At 36.4% G+C, this 19,842-nt stretch overlaps 3 protein-coding genes across 5 annotated transcripts; 2 read left to right on the top strand and 1 right to left on the bottom strand.

Annotated features, from left to right (window-relative positions):
• Positions 1 to 539: 539 nt before the first annotated feature.
• LOC118439036 lies at positions 540 to 3,758 on the bottom strand. Of its 3 annotated transcripts, none has more exons than XM_035860052.1 (3): positions 3,486 to 3,758; positions 2,752 to 3,117; positions 540 to 1,308 (listed from the first exon to the last, which is right to left on the bottom strand). In XM_035860052.1, exons 1-3 carry the CDS (start codon positions 3,645 to 3,647, stop codon positions 1,300 to 1,302), a joined length of 537 nt encoding a protein of 178 aa, XP_035715945.1. In that variant the 5' UTR covers positions 3,648 to 3,758; the 3' UTR covers positions 540 to 1,299. The 3 variants fall into 3 exon arrangements, with proteins under 3 accessions (XP_035715945.1, XP_035715947.1, XP_035715944.1); XM_035860054.1 differs by having other exon boundaries at positions 540 to 1,305; XM_035860051.1 differs by lacking the exon at positions 540 to 1,308 and having other exon boundaries at positions 2,353 to 3,117.
• Positions 3,759 to 4,653: 895 nt separating this feature from the next.
• Positions 4,654 to 11,005, top strand: LOC118439040. The gene is made up of 10 exons (XM_035860057.1): positions 4,654 to 5,294; positions 5,366 to 5,493; positions 8,683 to 8,856; positions 8,908 to 9,093; positions 9,176 to 9,321; positions 9,401 to 9,654; positions 9,782 to 9,963; positions 10,046 to 10,205; positions 10,299 to 10,486; positions 10,566 to 11,005. The coding sequence occupies exons 1-10, from the start codon at positions 5,225 to 5,227 to the stop codon at positions 10,734 to 10,736; spliced, it is 1,659 nt and encodes a 552-aa protein (XP_035715950.1). The 5' UTR covers positions 4,654 to 5,224; the 3' UTR covers positions 10,737 to 11,005.
• Positions 11,006 to 18,340: 7,335 nt separating this feature from the next.
• LOC110860158 lies at positions 18,341 to 19,339 on the top strand. The gene is made up of 2 exons (XM_022109218.2): positions 18,341 to 18,482; positions 18,857 to 19,339. The coding sequence occupies exons 1-2, from the start codon at positions 18,416 to 18,418 to the stop codon at positions 19,222 to 19,224; spliced, it is 435 nt and encodes a 144-aa protein (XP_021964910.1). The 5' UTR covers positions 18,341 to 18,415; the 3' UTR covers positions 19,225 to 19,339.
• Positions 19,340 to 19,842: the final 503 nt, after the last annotated feature.

Here is a 19,842-nt window from a genome sequence, read left to right as displayed (position 1 = left end):
GCGTAACAATATACTTAGAAAAAAGCACACCAACAAATTTCAAAAAATTTCGTCAGGTTACGGAGAAAGTCAGCATAGAAGTTGGTGAAACGAGTGGCAAATCGCTCATGAGAGGTTATCGACAAAGTCGTCCCTCCACCGGTACGTAAGGGGTATTTGGGCAGCTGAAGGATTACAAAACTTTGGTATGCTCAACGTTAGTATTCCACAAAAGTTTCGCTATATTTGATTCATGCATTCATCATTTGCAGTCAAAAATTGCTTGACACTTAACTTCACCGAACAGTCCATAGTTGGACTATGAGTGGTAACGATTTCATTACCACCACCACCATTATCATTACTATGCCGCAACGATCGATATTACCGATGCCGGTAGAGTCATATATGTACTCCGTCCGGTAATGATTCGTAATAATTCAATACCACTTGCCTAAGAGTGTAAATATGCGTGGAGTTCATGCTGTCGCAAAAATGCACATGAATGCGAGTTATTAACAACTTCAATTTGTTATTAAGTAGGCCTCGTAATGTTTGAATTAAGTTTCGCTTATTATTAAGTATTTATTACGCTAAGGGTGTCAATCAATGTACAATTTTGATTTTTTTTAATTACTCCTAGTGATTAATTGCTACTCATGCGGCTAGAACAGATAAAAATCTGGAAGGTTTATCCGGCTCCTGCTTTTATTTGTTAAATAAATTTTCAGCAAAGCTATAATTCATTACGCACGTCACGGACACATCAAAGTGTTAAAATATATTTTTATGATATATTTTCAACTATATATTTAAATTCGTGTGCACGTCAGTACCACATCGACGGATAAGATGTCTAGAACAACTAAGCAAAACAATAACCAATGCCAAGATTATGATATACCAGGGTTAATTAATTATCCAATTAAATAGCATGTTTAAAGTAATTATTAATTACTAATTGACGTTAACTGGTACTAATTTTGATTAATAATTAATTAGAAAATCACTAAAGATTACCAATAAATTGGTCAATATTTTAATTAATTAGCTAATTAATTGGTTTAAATAGCAGTTTAATTACTAATTACCAATTAATTAGACAAAATATTTTCTTTGTAATTATCAATTACTAATTAATTAGGAATGTGGTTAACTAAAAAGCTCTGTGACATTTATACACTTTTGTGGCATTTGTATCAATCAAATCGTGTCAACATTTGTAACAACATTCCCAAATATGCAACAATGCTTGCCCAATCTCTAATTTGAAGCTTGTGTCTTTCATCCGCGCGATTTTTTGTTTTCGCCTCTTCATACTTATTTCTTCTAACATTGACCACCGTGTAAAGAACATGTTTATTTTGTGAAAGTGATTGTTGCACATTGAGTGCAACACAATCAAGGAGAAGGTTTCCTTATGTGCAATCTTAATCAGATACATTTGTCACATTCTAGTTTTATATCGTGATCGCCTCTGGGCAGTGAGGCAATTATTGCAAGTCATCTCATTGTTATCTCTCTCACTCTCTCTTTCAATATGTAGGTTAGAAATAGGTATAGCAACCATATATAAACACGGCAGTCACGGCAGTACACGACAGCAATTGGAGAACAAGTCTTGGGGAGCCTGAGAGATGGGCTCAAGACGAGTCTTGTTGCTGCTGCTGCTGCTGCCCTTACCTCGCACAACCCTGCCAATCTGAATTGAATAAAACCTGTCCTGACTTTGTCTCACCAAATCTCACCTTGCCTCCAAGACGCAATTTATTTCCATGTACAACAACGACGACGATCGTCTCATCTGCCTCACCACCACCATCAATGCAGTGAACCCCCCCCCCCCCCATAAACGGAACTTCACATTGGTACCCACGGCGGCCTCTCCTTGTCAGAAGGAGAGAAGGACGCCTCACTCAACTCGCCCCATCTTCACGACTGCAGTGTGACGAAGTGTCACAACGACAAAAACGCCCCATTCCCTCTCTTCCCCCCATCTTCACGACGCCTGTGTGATAGACTATCACCAAGGTAAGTAAAAAAAAAAAAATAATTTTTCTAATTATCGGTTCACGCTCCGAGGGGGCGCCGATATATTTTGAAAATCATTTACCCTGTGAAAGTAAGTCGTACGCACCCCGTTGTTCTCTCCAGCCGTTAGGGCATCCTCCGTTTCATTTAGCGTGTTGGTAGTTATAGCTCTTTTTTTCATACCTGACTCACATCACATTGTCCCGCCGTGGGTACCAATGTGAAGTTCCGTTTATGGGGGGGGGGGGGGTTCACTGCATTGATGGTGGTGGTGAGGCAGATGAGACGATCGTCGTCGTTGTTGTACATGGAAATAAATTGCGTCTTGGAGGCAAGGTGAGATTTGGTGAGACAAAGTCAGGACAGGTTTTATTCAATTCAGATTGGCAGGGTTGTGCGAGGTAAGGGCAGCAGCAGCAGCAGCAACAAGACTCGTCTTGAGCCCATCTCTCAGGCTCCCCAAGACTTGTTCTCCAATTGCTGTCGTGTACTGCCGTGACTGCCGTGTTTATATATGGTTGCTATACCTATTTCTAACCTACATATTGAAAGAGAGAGTGAGAGAGATAACAATGAGATGACTTGCAATAATTGCCTCACTGCCCAGAGGCGATCACGATATAAAACTAGAATGTGACAAATGTATCTGATTAAGATTGCACATAAGGAAACCTTCTCCTTGATTGTGTTGCACTCAATGTGCAACAATCACTTTCACAAAATAAACCTGTTCTTTACAACCGTTATGGCTAAAGTTAGCAAATTTGCGACCTCCGAAAATGGCACACTCTGTCTTTCAGGATCTTTTAGTACGACTGCTTTAGTCAGGACACCAATAGCAAATTGCGTGACCTTGGTGTAGCTCCGAATCCCAGCGAAACATTGGGCAAGTTCGTCGCCGGAGAATATTCCAGATTTATGGGTTCTGGCCAAATCTTTAAATTTATTCCACGCCTGATCAAAGTTGGAGTTAAATTCACCAGTTTTTGACAAACAGAGGAACCAAGACTCGAAAAATTGGTATTCTGCTGTGACTTCATCGATATGAAGACTGGATGCAATTCGAAGTTTTGGATTTCCCGGGCCCACCAAGGCATGCTCGGTTACCTAAAAATGTAAAAAAGAATTACAGGTAGGGTAAGGAAAACCCATACCCTGTGGTTTTACCTGGGTTTCGCGGGTAGTCAGGTAAACTGAGTCAGAGCCTTATGTGTTAAGTTGTGAAAGAATATGGTTTCTCTGTATGCAAGTTAGGTACAAAACTGCTTGCTAATTCAATTTGAAATTCACTTTCTTAATTTCACACTTTCTTAAATTTGAAAACCCGGACTACGCGACTACCCGTGGGTATTGCTCTGATTTAATACCCCTAAGCCCACCAAAACCCGCAAAACCCCAATACTCCAAAAACCCGGGGTAGCAAACCCTAATTACGGGGGAACTAGTAAATTTCGTTTTAACAAGACGATACTCACCCTAAGTACGTACGAATCGAGTTGATATTTTCCTTTAAAAGTCTCATCATAATTAATTTTGACTCCAGTTTTAGTCCACGTTTCCTCTGCCATGAAGTTGTCCTGTTCCAACAAGACGACTTCGATTCCTTGATTTATTTTGCGACGAAGAACTTTTTCCATTTTTCTTCCTGCGAAAAATTACTCAAGCAATAACACGCTTCGAAAAATATGGGAAAGGGAATATTTCTGTGGATGGGCGTACATATGTTCTTGGCAAACTTATCGGCGATGAATAACACTGAGGATAAAAAATGTATGAAGTCTGAAAACAGTTACAAATGCGTATTTGTGATGCCACGTAAGGTACGAATGTTTAGATATCATATCAATCATTATTCAGCTTTTATCTATAGAAGGACGCCGATTTACCTGCCCTTTCTATATACTGATATATACATATAATGATGTGGTGAAGGTGCTCTTACTTATTTAAGTGTAATAATCTCAAACAGATAAGCATGATCATTAAACGAACAAACGAGACCATTTGAACATACAGTTGCAGTCATCGGTCGCATACATTATCATTGTATTATTTCATATTTCATCCAATTTCATCTTATCTAGATAATTTACAATTTAAAATTGGGGTGGAAAATTCAAAAACTGCCACATGATTGCGGCAATTAAATATTTTAACAGGAGGGAGTTAAATGACAAAAAATCCTAAAATCTATAAATCAATTGTTCACAGAAGATCTAGGAGAGAATTGTTTCTTAAGTATGTAAAGACGAGACTGCTTGATAAGCGTTTTACTATGTGTACATATTACATGAAAAATTGTGACAATTTTGGTACTTTGTCAACCAAAGCGTGTCACCATTTGCAACAGCATTTCCAATTAAGCTGTATATGTATGTGTATTTATGTACGTAACGTGTGTCAAATTTCTACACTCTAAGAAACTCGGTAACTAATCCTAAGTTATTACCAGGCGGAATATCTACATATGGATGTGACTCTACCGCATGGTAATTTATTTATTATTGAGTGGTAGAAAATTAGTTACTAACTGGTAATATTTTCAAATTTCGCAAACGACGTTATTACCGGTTTGGTAACAAAATGTCCACCACTCAATAGTAAATTAATTGCCATGCTGTAGAGTCACATTTGCATCTAGATACACCGCCTGGTAATAACTTAGTTACCGGGTTTCTCAGAGTGTAGTAATAATTAATGGAATTTGTATACTGAAATAAGATCAAGTCTGATGAGAAACTTGTAATCAATTGGACTTTGGAAACTTTATAGTAAAGTATACTAAACTTTGTAAACTTTGTATAGTAAACTTTGGAAATTTTATGATTGGCTTTTCAGTTAGAAAAGACGTTTACTCTTCGACAAGTAAAATTTTTATTAACTGCATATTACGTAAATCACCCTACCCCATCACAAAGTAATTGGGAAAAGTAACTCTAGATAAAGAAAGTGACGCAAAGTACCCCAACATTGTGCACGTTTAACTTCATATGAAGGAGCGATGTCATACATAGCGTACATGCCAGATCGCAATACCCTACATGAAACAAGGCTACCCCATATAGTCAGAACTCGGCATGGTCTATCACCCACATTGAGTTAAACGCCAGCATTTTTTACTTTCAGTCAGTTTCCTTCCCAATTCATCCAAGATTTCAGTGTTGTATATAAATCTTAGTAAAATTAATTAAACGCTAACAATTATTAATTAAAAATGGACTCGGCGGAGGTCAAGCGTCTTTTAACGCAACTGGATTTGAATGAGTATATTAAAACATTTGAAGGTATTCATTTATTTTTTAAAATGTATAAATTATCAAATATCTAATAAAACGTACTTATAATTTTGATTTAGAAAACAATATAAGTTACGACACACTGTTACAACTGGACAATTCCCACGTTCGTGAACTCCTTCCTCGAATAGGAGACCAGATAAAACTTTGTGCCGCCATCGACAAGATAAAGAAAGGGGATATCTATGTATGTTTTATGTGTAATGATAAGCATAATTCTTTGTCTAGTCTCGCTAAACATTTAACTAATAGTCACAAATTGAAGGGAAACGATGAATATGTATGTTGCCACTGTAATAGTTTGTTTGAAAGGAAAAATTACCTCCATCATTTACGAAATGTTTTCAAATTCCATAAAAATTTAGCTCCTTGTCTTAATAATGTGGAACCTAGAGTAGATGAGGCATGCGAAGATGATACATGTCAAGATGACTTAAATAATGACGTCACTGCTAATTCATCGATTTCAAAGTTAGATCAGTTAATTGTTGAGTTATTTGGGACTATCTTAGGAGGGGAGCTTGCGAGGTTGATAATAACAGATCTCGATGCCCTTTGGATATGTGATAGGGTCTCATGAGTGTACTAAAACCCTGAAGTGGTTTGACTCCATGGCCACATTTGCGCCCGCCACACCCACTCAAAAATGCCCAAAAAACGCTTTCACTCCAGTTTTCACTCACTCAAATCCACGCCAGAAATCCAATTTTACTCGGATTTTGAAATTTCTTTCACCATTATACTCCCAGATAGTTGCTTTCTTCAATTCCATATCAAACTCAATTTTGCTGATGATTATTTCGCAGGCGTAATTTGAGTTGTTGATTACTACAACAATCCTCATTCAGAATTTCAAATTTTAAAAATACTAAAAATTTCGAAAAAATTGGGTTTGATATTGGATTGAAGAAAGCAAGTATCTGGGAGTGTAATGATGAAAGAAATTTCAAAATCCGAGTAAAATTGGATTTTTGACGTGGATTTGAGTGAGTGAAAACTGGAGTGAAAGCGTTTTTTGGGCATTTTTGAGTGGGTGTGGCGGGCGCAAATGTGGCCATGGAGTCAAACCACTTCAGGGTTTTAGTACACTCATAGGACCCTACCACATATCCAAAGGGCATCAGGATCTGTTATTATCAACCTCGCAAGCTCCCCTCCTTAGAGTCAGGCAAAGTTCCGTATAGTACTTGTGATAAAATAATGGCTAAGGTTAAAGAATTAGTTTGTGAGTTCTTATCGCAATCATTTGAAACTGCAACAGACACTTTAAATCCCAGTCGAGACAAAAATGACAAGATAGAACAACTATTACAAGTAAAACGGCTTAGCTCATGCTTCGATAAATTTAGCTCTAAATACAAGCTAGATAAATTTCTTCTTCAAAGAAATTATTGATTCCTGGGAAAAAAATAGTCTTGGATACTGACATTTGTTTCCGAGTCGGTAAGGAAAATAACCAAAGACAAATTTACGAACCAATTTCTAGCCAATGTACTATGTGCCAATCAAAGATTCCATTACGCAGCTTTTGACGAAACCAGGATTTTATGAGATGCTAAAAACAAATATTTCTTGTAATAACGAGGTTTTCAGCTGTTTTAGAGATTCAAAGTTTTTTCAATCCTCAGAATTTCCAAAGGAGACGATTTTTCTGAATATCTATTATGACGATGCCGAAATGGCGAACCCACTTGGTTCCAAAAGCGGTAAACATAAATTAGCAAATTTTTATTATACTTTATTAGACATGCCGCAACATTATTTGTCGTCCGTCGATAATGTCGTGTTACTATGTTCGCTAAAGCATGATGATCTAAAGCTATCTTCTGCAAATGCCGTACTCCAGGTAATTGTAAATGAGTTGAAAGATTTGTGGGATAACGGCATAACTTTTTTTTACAATGGCACACTTATAAATGTCAAAGTTGCACTTGCCCAACTCTCTGGCGATAATTTAGGCCTGCATGGAATATTAGGCTTTTCCGAGGGCTTTACAGCGAATTATCCTTGTCGCAGGTGCAGAATGCGCAAAGTTGATTGCCAAAAGGCTTTTGTGTGCGACGACACAAAGCTTAGGTCAAAAGAAAACTATGATCTTGACGTGAAAGTTGGCAATCTATCTGCAACGGGGATAAACTTCGAAACTGTAATTAATCAGCTCCCGTACCATCATGTGACAAACATGTTCGTTTTTGACATAATGCATGATATTTTTGAAGGCGTTGTTCCAGATTTTGTAGTTTTGTTTGTTAACCATTGCATTAAAAAAAGGTATTTCACATTAGATACGCTTAATTTCCGGTTAGAGTCATTTAATTATGGAAGGCATTATGCGGCGAGCAAACCCTCCTTGCTTAAAACTTCCTTTCTCAAAGGAGAAACGAAATCATGCCAGAATGCATCTCAAAATTTGTGTTTAGTTTTATTTTTACCTCTCCTCGTTGGAGATTTAACACAGGAAACTGACCCTGTCATTGCATTATTGGCAACACTTCGAGGCTTGATCGACCTAGTTTTATCTAATAGAATATCGCGTGGAGGAACAACGCTATTAAATAGTCTGATTTCCGAGTTCTGCTCTAATTATCAGCAAGTTTTTTCGAAGCGATTAAAACCAAAACATCATCATTTGTTACATTATTCAGAATCCATTGAGCAAATTGGACCTTTAAAGCAATACTGGAGTATGGCATTTGAATCCAGACATAAATTTTTTAAAACCGCAGCTCATGCGATTTGCAACTTTCGTAATTTGCCAAAAACTGTCACTTACCGACATCAAGTTTTAAAATGTTTTCGGCTCTTGGCAAAAGATTGTTTTACTGAGTGGTCATTCGAAATCCCACAATATGAATACATTGAAGTTATGAAAACGAAGTTTCCCGAAGTCGTCATCAACCGGTTTTCCGTTAGTGCTGAAGCAAAAGTGAAAGTGTCGAATTGTATTATTTCAAATGGTTCCGAATTCAGAACAGGAAGTTTAGTTTTATTGAAATACTGTCCACTTTTTCCGACATTTGGCGTAATAGAGAATATTATTTTAGAGGATGATGAGTGTCATTTTATAGTAACGACTTATGAGAGTGAATTCTGTGAAAAATATTATAGTTTTAAACTTGGGAAAAATGGCGAAAGCTTGTGTATTGATTTTAGCTCTCTGTTATTTTATCAAGCTTTATATACATACGAATCCTTCGAATTCAATAATGTCAACAAATATGTCGTCCCTCCAACTAAATATGCATAAATATAATTTTAAGTGTACTTATCTAAATATTTTAGCAGCTAATTAAGATTTTTAATACGTTCTATTCCGTTAGCTACGTATGTAAATCTGAAATATGTAATTATTATACATACGTTTTTATGAGTATAGACAGGGAATGTACCAAGCAGTGAAAGCGGTGAAGAGGTGGAATCGCTTTTCGAGGGATCATTGATAAGCAGTAATGAAGCTCGTTGTCGCGGATTACAACTTCCTCCGGAACTTGTGAAAAGCTTCAAACAAAACCCTGCAACTATTCAGACGCCGCAATCAAAATTTATGCAGGTAAGATTTTCCTCAATGAGGTCAATATTTTACTAAATTAAAACTGCCTAGGTCCCCCAGATTGACGGCACGCCGGTCCAGCCCTTGATATATATTGCTGGGGACAATTTAAGTGAAAATGCGAATTGCCACGAGCATGAGGTAATCCACTACGAAATAATTCAAGATACTGGGGCCGCGGCGCAACCAGAGCCAGATAGGTTGACAGAAGTACAGGGAAAAAAATACTACGGATTTGTAAGTTTCGTCGTTTTATTCCGTACTTTTTCTTTGGCAATGTAATAAATTAAAAAAATGTAATTTCTGATTAATTTTGCAGAATATCGAGGAGGTTCTTCTCAAAGGCTTTGCTGGTTCAAAGGTGTTAACGACCAAACTTCCACAGAAGAAACTAATCATTTCAACCGACCGTCGAGCAATTGCTGCGGCCCTAATAGATAAAGTTATTTCAACTCTTGGAACAAGGTGAGTCGGATTAAAGAGACATGTTGCAAGTTAATTAATGTACAAATAATGAATGTCCTTATGTGTTATTTTATGCCAGCCCAAGTAAAGTGGCTTTAGAGCAACTGGCGAAGGACCTGGTTCTTTTGTTTCCTGGCCTAGGGGACCCTCGAAAAGAAGGCCGTGGATATGAGATGTGGTTTTTCCACTCCCATCACGGACTTGGGGCATCAGGATTTTTGGAAGACCGGCTCAAGAATCAAAGGAAAAAGGTTACTTCCAATAAGAAAACTCAATTAAATACTGAGTCGTTGGACGCAACTTTTTTAGACTGGTCTTCAGAAATTGAAGATGGTAAGATGGTGTTATTTAAGATAATATTTAGTAACCAAAATATTTAGCAATTTCATATCTCGAATTATTAATTATATTAATTATCCGGTTGTTTATTTAATGAACGATTTTTTACTTGCTTACTTAGAAAATCCTACGCCGGACGAGAAAGAGTTGGAGTTCCTGCGTCAAAATCACGGCCAGGAAATCAAAATAAAGATGAAAGAGACAGTTTTTCAAAGAAGAACTTTCATTCGCCAACAGACAGGAGTGGACGGGTTGTTGAGCATTATCAAATGTATGCCGAGATTGGTTGATACGGAAGGAATGGTAGGAATGTCCATTTTCGAACTATAAAACATTCAGTTTTGAAATAATAAAACAGTTTCCTTTTTATTGCATGCATTTATAGATAATTCAAGATTTCGACGTGAGACATCCCAAACTGGCCTTGATATTGTACGATAAATGGCCAAAGGTTTCTAAACTACTGATGGACTACGCTGAGGAGTGTGGCATTGACTTTGCAGACAAGCTTGGAGTTAAAAAATCAAGATACGAACTGTTGGATGGTACGTTGTTGAAACTTGCAAATGTTTAATTTTATAAGGAATTATTTTAATCAATATATTCTTGAAAATTTATGATTGATTATAATTTTTAAGATGATTTTCAATTGTTGGCTTTCGCTTTGCTGCCATACATTTTACCGTCATGTGGAAAAAAGTTAAAAACTATTGACGACAAAGAATCTGATGCAGTCGCGCCCGCGAAGAAGGGAACGCGAAAACAAGCGAAAGTTGTTAAAGGATCGGATAAGGATTCAATGGCTAGCATGATTCAGTTTCGATCAGTGAGTGCAAATTTCCCAGTACCATTTTAAACTTATATTTTTTTAAATCAGTTATGTATTCAATTTGTTTATATTTCAGCGAGCTACTCATGTTAGTGAAGTAATGCAAGGGAATCGCAAAGTTGCACCATTTATTCTGGCCGTTGGATCAACATGCAACATGGAATTTGCAGAATTTTTCGTTGTCATCGCTAAGTGTGCTATTCCATGCGGTCAAAAGTTCCTCAAGGCGTTAGACACGAAGGCATGAAGTGCTTCACGGTTCTCAACATCCCACCGCCAGTGGAATCTTGCGATCACTGGAAATTTATTTTGAGTGGAGTTTGTGGCATGCCGTATGAGATTGGGCATCTTCCTCCGGTGGTGCAGGCACTCAGTGGCAAATTATGTCAAGAATTTCTTAGGACGTATACAGACTTGTATTAAATAATTAGCTAAATAATCTTATTAATATAAATATGGTTTAATTGTAATGATGAATTGACATATGCTGTTACAATAAATACAAATGAAAAGCAATACCCTATATATGCAATTTATTAACTTCATATAGTTACTCTCCAGCATGATATGTGATAATAAATATTGTACTATATGAACTAAGCTCTAGATCTTTTTACTTCATGTGGGGTACGAAATGTGGGTTATACCGGGTACTGCAACTAACGTTATATAAAGCACACCGACCTCAAAAGATGTAGTAAAACGGATTACCCCATGATATTTTTCCCTAAATATACTCTATGTAGCATCACTGCACTTATTACTCCGTTTGAAGTTATTTTTTACCTCATATAAATGCAAAAATTTTAACTGTGTTCTCCTCATTAAGCTGGTTGATTACACATGTGTAATCTACATATCAGTGGAAGTGAGGTGAGGTGATATATGTAAGTACTAAGCACGAGGTCCTGCGTGTCGACGATTATTACCCTAGTTTGGTAATAATACGTAGGTAAATAAATGTATATGAATATGATAAAGATGGTAGGAAATCGTGCTGTGCATTCTTTGTCTGTTTATGATTGCGAAAAAGCACGAATCCATAACCAAAATTATCCTTAGGGGAAAAAACAAACCATAATTAGAAGACCCTTGAATGGTTAAGATTAATAACGAGGAGATAAACATATTCCCATGGTATTTATTTGTGTCTTTGTAAAGAATTTATCACAATTGGTGAGCTCACGCAAACGAGGCGGATGGAGGTGGATGCGATATGCACTGGCAACGGAAGCAGGGGGACATTGTCTAGATTAACCGAATGTGCAGCATTTTTTCTGAATGGGGACATAGTGAACAATAAATACATGCTATAATTATAATTAGGGACCAGTCTAAAATTTGGGAATCTTGATCTCTTGACCCGCCATATTTGGAGACCGGTTATAATTAGAATAGGGCTTTAAATATGTTGAGTAGGTATTTACTGTATTCGATTCATAGGATCGAACCCTTTCCAGCTTTTTCTAGAATTTAGGTTATAAACGAATACCACAAGAAAATGAGCAACCGAGCCACAAACTCAACGCGAGGGTTTACTGCTTGCAGTACAAGAATACAAACCTTCCCTTTTTAGAATTCAGGTCAACCCTGTCTTCCCCGTTTTTGACTTGGTTCCATGGGTGTTGCGGGACTCAGTCCTAATGCAACGAAGCAACCCCCAAATTTTGGTCGTTCATGTACTACATGACTCAAACCCCACGTGGGAGCAATCATAAGGGTTCGTATTTTTGAAGTTGCTTCCAAAATTTATATAAAATACTAACTTGTAAGAAAATGTTGGTGTAAGGTCTTAGGTCATGACCTTCAAGGTCACAGGTCATATGGACGACAAATGTGTCCTCTTTACCCCCCTCAAAAATAGTGTCATTCGAACGATAATATCAAGGGCTTCAACTTTAGTCCTTATCGCTTATGCTCTCCGACCACACCCAAGGCATGTGGGAGTGGTTAAAGTTTGCATCAATTTCTTACAAATAAATATTGCAGCACAACTACCCGAGTACCCGCACGGGTACCCGTGCGGGTACTCGTTACCCGCTACCCGTCATGACTCATGAGAATTAGGTTAAAAACTAAGCAAACTTCAGAATAAACTTGATTTAATCAATTATTTGCTTATAAGTAGTTTGAGCTAATGCTATGCGATTTACGCAACTTATAATTTGGTACTAGGTGTCTTTGAAACCAAAATTTTTGGCTTTAATGGAACCTTTTTCAAGCTATTCCGGGATTGTTCCTAGCGAGTTTGGCATGAGTTGTTAGGTCAGAACAAGGTTTTGATGCAATGTTTGATGCAAACATCAGGACAAAAATTTGGAATTATTATTTGGAATTGAGCTTGCATGTTTGATATGAGTCGCTAGACAATCTTGGTGTATTTGAAGCTTTAATAAAGGTTCCATTGTTTGTTCGTTTGATTTTTTAAAATGTTGATCTAAATGAAGTTTTCATTGAAAAATATGTCCACAACTACAATTTTTTCCTTCAATCGGATAGAGGAGCACAAGTTAAAATACCGTCAGTGTCACACACACAAATAAAATACAAGTCTTATAAGTAGTATTTGTGCTATATTTAGAGCATGCAAATTATGATTGAGAAACAATAAATTTCCGCATTTTCTGGACGTGAAAAGTATTTGAATCTGCCATAGGCTTCAAAGACACGCTCGATATATAAACGTTGCAGCTGGCAAATGACAAATTTTGAAGTGGATAAAGAAGAAAATCATACTTCTGTAAATGTACAGCCTCATGAGCTTCAAACTTCCTTTGTGAGTCAATTTATGGCAAAAAATTAAATAAAACTGAACTACCGGAGTTTTTTCGACCATTTTTCGACGCCATTGACTACCGTATCGAATTATTGGAGGTCAGAGGACTGTTTTATTTAAAAAAGGATTATTTATTCTTATTGAATTTATGCAAAATAATGATACTAAATTGATTAATTATACATACAGGGTGGTTAAAATGTCACGCTACAATGAAAATTTTTTCGATTGGAAAAATTTCTAAATTTCCCTTATTTTGTCTCTAAAAGTCAACATTTTAAGAATTTTGTCATCAGTCTTGATAATAATTTCAAAAATCTCTCCAAATACCAAATCTTTTTAACTAATGGAGATTTCAGGACTTTTCCCATTGAAAAATTTTCCATTGTAGCGTGACATTAAAACCACCCTGTACACGTCCTATAATTTTACAGATTCGCCGCCTCAACCCTAGTGATACCTGGGCGAGCCTTTATTTATCCAAAACCCTGGGACAAAAACGCAAAAAGGAGACGTAAATGTCCGCCCCAAGTCATAAAGAGATGGATTTGTTAGCCGAGGGATATTTGAAAAATAAAGAGGACCATATCAGCGCTATCGAGTTGTGCTACTGTTTGGCACAATTTGTAAAAAATGCTGATAAGCAGAAGAAAGGAAATTATCCATTAATGTTGCACCAAAACAGAATGTGGTTTGACGATGAGGGTGTCATTTCTAGCTTTATTAATGGACGGACTAGGTAAGTCTTCTAGTAAGTAATAATTTGTACAAGTCATTTGCATAGGGGCTGTTTCAAGTACAAGTAAAAATCAATAAGAAGTAATTGCAAGAAAGAACGTAGTTTCTTTCAGTTCTTGAGACGACAAGAAATTCAACGGGCAGGAAATTGCCGTTACAGATAGTTTATTTATAAGGCACATCGCCAGTTGATTCATACTTTCTTCGTTTTTTTGTCTCCTATCACATTTACTTTCTTGCTCTGCAGCGCAAGAAATGAAAAAAATCGTAATTTCCCATACATTGTTTTCTCTTCTGATCTTACTATCCTTAAATGGTTTTTCGATCCTTATATCTCATCAATAGAGATGGGGATTATACCTGAGCAACTAGGTAGCCACTTTCATATGGTGTAAAAGTTGCGTTTTGCGTCGTAGTGCAACATAACAGTTATTGTTTATTAACGTAAAATTCGTCAAATAATAAATTCTCAAAAAATGAATCAAAACATTGACATTGACGGAACTTGTAGGGTGATTGTGGGTCCCTAAAAATATACCAATTTTTTTAGATCCTCATTGGGAAGGGATAAAAATGTATTAAATTAAAATATTAAATGACAAGGAGATTTTGTTTTGATTCGTTTTTTGAGAATTTATTAATTGACTGATTTTCTGAGATTTTGTTTTGATTCATTTTTTGAGAATTTATTGTTTGGCTAATTTTGCGTTAATAAACAGTAACTGTTATGTTGCACTACGACGCAAAACGGGGTATTAGTTTAATTTGCAGGAAGAAAGTGAAAATTGGTGGGGTAGGATATAATGGGGGGCAGATCATCTCGGGTTGCATGTAATGGGTAGCATTTCGTGGGTAGCTTATAATGGGGGGCACAGATCAGCACACCATCTGAGCAGTGGGCTCCTCCAATAGGAGGAGTCCTCCTCGCAAAATACAAACAAACATTATTAACAATTTTTATATTTTTGGCTCATTATAATTGTCGATAAAAGCGCAACACATACCGATGGTTGTCCCCTACAAAGAATATTTCAAAATTCATTATTCGACATTAATATTGATTAGTTTCAAATTTATCCGGCAGAGAAATCTGGACTCAGGACCTGCATGCTGCCCCTCTTTACGTCAAGCTAGCCGAGATACATTCGTCCCTTCTTCCATCAAAGCTTGCAATACAGCCAGACATAGTGACGCCACTGGCCCTCGTTAATAAAGCCCTGCAACAGTACCCCAACTACAGCAAGGGGTGGCACCGCAAAGCAAAAATTTTGTTTAAGGTGAGTTCCCACAAAAAATTCCGGGGTTAGTGTGGACACGAAGCAATTATGGGCAGTACACCTTTCGACCAGAAAATATCAAAGTTTTCCGAAACAAAAAAATTTACGTCCTGCTTGTCCTGAGTTATGTATAAATTTGAAAAAAGTAGAAAAATCACCTTCATCCCGAATTAATTCGAGAGATTTTTTTCTAACTTTATGTTGTTTTTTATCAAAACGGGGTTAGTGTGGACGGTAGAATCTCATGTTAACAGATTCTAGTGTGCATACCTGTTTTAATTTTTTCAAAAATTTCCAATTATATTTTTCATAGTATTCTTGTGGTAAAATAATTCTGAATAGTTAGGATCAGCTAACAATTTAGTGAAGATAATTTTTTCTTACAGATAGCAATTTTTCTTTTCTTTGAAAAAACTAATTCGCACAAAAAACACTAATTCGCTCAAAAATGTCCACACTAACCCCGCCTTACCCTGCATATATTTCAACAATTCCAATAAAAATAATTTTTTCCTAGCTGAAGCAGCACCCAGAGGGCTTGGAGTGTTTGGAGGAAGCATTTACGTGCAGCGAAACGAATTGCGTGGCCCTCAGCGACCTTATTTTTCGCCTGATGAGCTCTCCCGATAGGGAAAAAAAACTTGACGAAATTTTCCAAAAGTATTGTACAGAATATGGAGAAAATCTCTGGGGGAAAATGAAAGTCGGGACGATTTACTATCTATACGGGAACTATTTATGGTAAGAATTTCGAAAATTGGAAGAGTTAAAATATGTAATAGTAACAAAAAATATGATTATTTTTATCAGGATACACAATTTGAGACGGGACGCTGTCACGAATTGGTTAAAGGCTGAAACCTCGAACCCAAACCTGAGGTTTTATTTTAATGGGTTGTACACCCAGAAAAAAAATTATAAGTGGCACAACGCAGCAGCGCTGAGATTTGAAGATATTATTCCGTATTTGCGCCTAGTTGAAGATTTGGGAGACGTCGATCGGGACGCGAGAAACCTCTTATTCGCGAAACTTAGCAGATTGATGGATCAATATTCTAAATACTGGCAATCAAAAAGAAAATTGTAAATGTAAATGTCTGGAATGGGTTTTTTAATACGTTGTGCGCATTGCGTGAATTAATTATACATATACTGATTTAATAAATATCGCTAATTATAACTATTTAGGAATCATAACTTTGTGAAGGTTTCTGTTTCAAAATTTTCTAAATCTAGGATATCTATCCTTAATGATTGTATAAAAGATTTGTTATTTTTACATGTGGGGTTGGAGAATCGTAAAATATTAAAATGTATATTGAAAGCTTGATCAAAACTATACCATGTATCAATTATTAAATTATTAGGTTATTTATTAGATATTAGTTTACAAATCAAGTATTAATTAACCATTACTGCAGGGAAATTAAGGATTTATTTATTTTGTTGCCTGAATTTATATCCTGATTTAAAAAAATAAATTCTTAAAGAGAAATTTCTTAGACTAGGAACATTTTTCAGCTTGTACGCTTGTAGCCTCGCTCTTTGCGAAGACGGGCTTCATGCCTAGTCGCATTAAAAAACTCATTTTTCCTCATCTTGTTAGGAATATGGGGCCTCTTATAGGAAATCGTCACCATCGGTTACAGAGTCACAATAATGAAGACCGGAATCTCAAAAAAGTTGATTTTGTTAAGATTTCCATAGTTTGTAGGGGTGATTTTTGTGAGTGCAACGGTATCGCTCAACTCCACCCCTTGCCCGAGGGGGAGGGGCCGAAAGTGGCCAAAATTGTAAACCGGGCCGCGGATTTCCAGATTATGGAAAAAGATATAGAAATATTGCTTCCACCAAAGGATTCCTAATTTTGTTTCTCCACATCCCGAATCGACAGTTTCCGAAAATTCGAAAAAAACTGACAAATTCTGGATGAAAATTTCTCACAGGACCACATAAATTGGGTATCGCTGGTAAGTTCTCGTCTAGTGGAATTTGAATATATATACTTTGTTGGGTCGGGGACCACCCCAGATGTTTTAGGGAACGAGGAATTTTTTTTACATTTATGCGGTGATGTGAGACTTGAAATTTTTATGCAAAGTTATTTTTTGAAAATTTTATTTTTCGAATTTCGAAAAACGTATGAGTTGGGTTGTAGAGAAAAAAAAATACGAATCTTTTGGTGAAAGTGGCATTTCGATATCTTTACCCATCAAGGTGAAATGCGCTGCCCCGTTTACAATTTTTGCGACTTTCGACCCCTCCCCTAGGGGGAAGGGGCGGAGTTGAACCAAAGTATTGGTACCATTGCAAAAACAAAAATCACCTCGACAAACTGTGCAAATCTTAACGAGAATTATAACAATACAGAATTCTATAAAAATATATTAATCACCTTTGTAAACATTTTTAAACTCTTCGACCTATGTAATTATTTTAGCGAAATACCTTAAATCTGAAATATAATGAAATATTTTTCTACGTATGATGAGGGCCAAAGGCCGTATTTTATTTAATAAATTGATTGATTGATTAATTGATTTATATATAATTGAATTATGATCTCAGAATTCAATTCGTGATGGAAACAATTTCTCCCAGATTTTTTTCACGAGCTGGATTGTGATAATAAATTTTAAAATCTACGATGCATAAAAGAATATTTATTGCTTGGAATAATAAGTAAATTAATGTTAATATTTAACTTGTGTAACGATGTGGTTGTGTAACGATGACGCTTGTTTTTCAACCATGCTGTCCATCAATAATTTAATTTATTATGCGATTTGATTAAACTTCAATAAAATATAAGGATATCATCCCGTGCGGTCTTCAAGGAATAAATTAAGCAGAACTCTTCAGTTTTGTTTAAACGAAACATGGAAACATTTTGTTGGAGAAATTCCAGAAATATTAATTCATGCACAACCACACTCCGCTCGGCCACCCGGTATGGCAAGAGATCAATTATTTCTATTCAGTGTATAATTAAATGTCAAGATTTGTCCAATTTTCGTACAAAGTCACGCTCCATGTCCATTTATAAACTGCAGAATTCTACTCAAACTGAACAAGAAGAGAATCAAACCACTTGTACTGAATATTACTCGGCATTTAGTTTAAATCAGACTAATCATGTCGTTTCTCAATTTTAGATACACCAATTTCATCATCGTGCTACTGCTTGGCTTTAATCTGCAAGGTAGGGATTGTACATATTTTACTTAAAATCAGATTCGTTTTCATCGCCTAATTAGAATAGAATGGCAAGGGTTATGAAAACGGGCTTCATTTTTAAACACAGGGTGGTTTAAATGTCAGATTACAATGGAAATTTTTTCAATCGAAAAAACTCGCAAATCTCCATTAGTTACGGAAATTTTGCCTCTGAAATTCAATATTTTAACAATTTTGTCAAAAGTTTTGATAAAAATTATTAAACATCGCAATCCCAAATCCGTAACTAATGGAAATTTACGAATTTTTCCTATTGACAAATTTTCCATTGTAACCTGACATTTAAACCACATAACTTGAAGTAAATTATGTAAATGTACTGTCTTAAAATTTATTTAGCATCCACTGCATATGACTGCAGTGATATTGACCACGATTTTATCGAGGTGTCATGCACTGGTTGGAATAACAATTGTCCTGACGGTTTTCGTGGACGTTGGGTAGAGAAGGCCAACGGCATCAAGCAGTGGTACTGCTATCGAGAACTAACCGCGGAGGAGGCTGCGATACGGGCAGATTGCATATGCGCGGGTTGGACCGCTGTTTGCGTGGATATGGAAGCCGAACGCTCGTGTGACCTGGTCATGGGCGAATGCAGTTTGAAATATAAACTACAGGCGTGCAAAATTTTGAAGTATGATGCTTATTGCAGAGTATTGAATACACTAAATAATGTGGTGAACCCTGTAATTGGAGTAGTGAATTAAATCCTGGGCTAAAATGTGTTTAATTGATGGTTGTTGTTGTTAAAATGAAAATGAACTTGATTGTCCTTCTGCTTTAATTGGTTAGGGATACAAGTAATAAATTATATAAACATGATGAAGGAGGGATGGGGGCATTATTTATTCATAAAGCAACTGCTAACAATGCGATGGTGTGAAGTGTAACCCTCCGATTTGGCTGATATTTTGAAATTACGTGGTCCATGTCAATACAACCAACGTTTCTTCACGCAGTTTGTGCGATGGTCAGAATTTGTCCAAATATTTGAGGTTAAAGGTGAAAAACGAGCGATTTTTACCAGGCGAGGGAAGCAGACTCAATTTCAATTTTTCTTCCGTGCTAAAAATTGCACATTTTTCCTGGACCATGAACTATTCGAAAATCAGGATTTGACTTTCAAAAATGCTCTGCTACTTACAATGGAGGTCTCCCAACGTATGCTCACAGATTTGGACGAAATTAGTGTCAATCGATCACAAATATAATTAGTATGAAATTTGCAAATGGAACTATCTCCCAATGCGCAGGTTTGGCAGAGATATTTGCATAAAAAGCGGGAAAAATGCGTAGCAAATTTGGAAATTGAAAAATTTGTTGGC

This window comes from Folsomia candida, unplaced genomic scaffold (genome assembly GCF_002217175.1).
Source record: "Folsomia candida strain VU population unplaced genomic scaffold, ASM221717v1 Fcan01_Sc029, whole genome shotgun sequence".
Taxonomy (NCBI): domain Eukaryota; kingdom Metazoa; phylum Arthropoda; class Collembola; order Entomobryomorpha; family Isotomidae; genus Folsomia; species Folsomia candida.
Note: the sequence above shows the minus strand (reverse complement) of the source record. Positions and strands in the feature narration are given on the sequence as shown.

Excerpts from the sequence above, each read along its gene's own strand:
- LOC118439036 (XM_035860051.1), bottom strand. The coding sequence starts at position 3,647 with ATGGAAAAAGTTCTTCGTCGCAAAATAAATCAAGGAATCGAAGTCGTC. Across the intron at positions 3,118-3,485 it reads TCGATTCGTACGTACTTAGG|GTAACCGAGCATGCCTTGGT; the intron begins GTGAGTATCGTC and ends TTACATTTTTAG.
- LOC118439040 (XM_035860057.1), top strand. The coding sequence starts at position 5,225 with ATGGACTCGGCGGAGGTCAAGCGTCTTTTAACGCAACTGGATTTGAAT. Across the intron at positions 5,295-5,365 it reads GTATATTAAAACATTTGAAG|AAAACAATATAAGTTACGAC; the intron begins GTATTCATTTAT and ends ATTTTGATTTAG. Across the intron at positions 10,487-10,565 it reads GCATGATTCAGTTTCGATCA|CGAGCTACTCATGTTAGTGA; the intron begins GTGAGTGCAAAT and ends TTTATATTTCAG.
- LOC110860158 (XM_022109218.2), top strand. The coding sequence starts at position 18,416 with ATGTCGTTTCTCAATTTTAGATACACCAATTTCATCATCGTGCTACTG. Across the intron at positions 18,483-18,856 it reads GCTTGGCTTTAATCTGCAAG|CATCCACTGCATATGACTGC; the intron begins GTAGGGATTGTA and ends AAATTTATTTAG.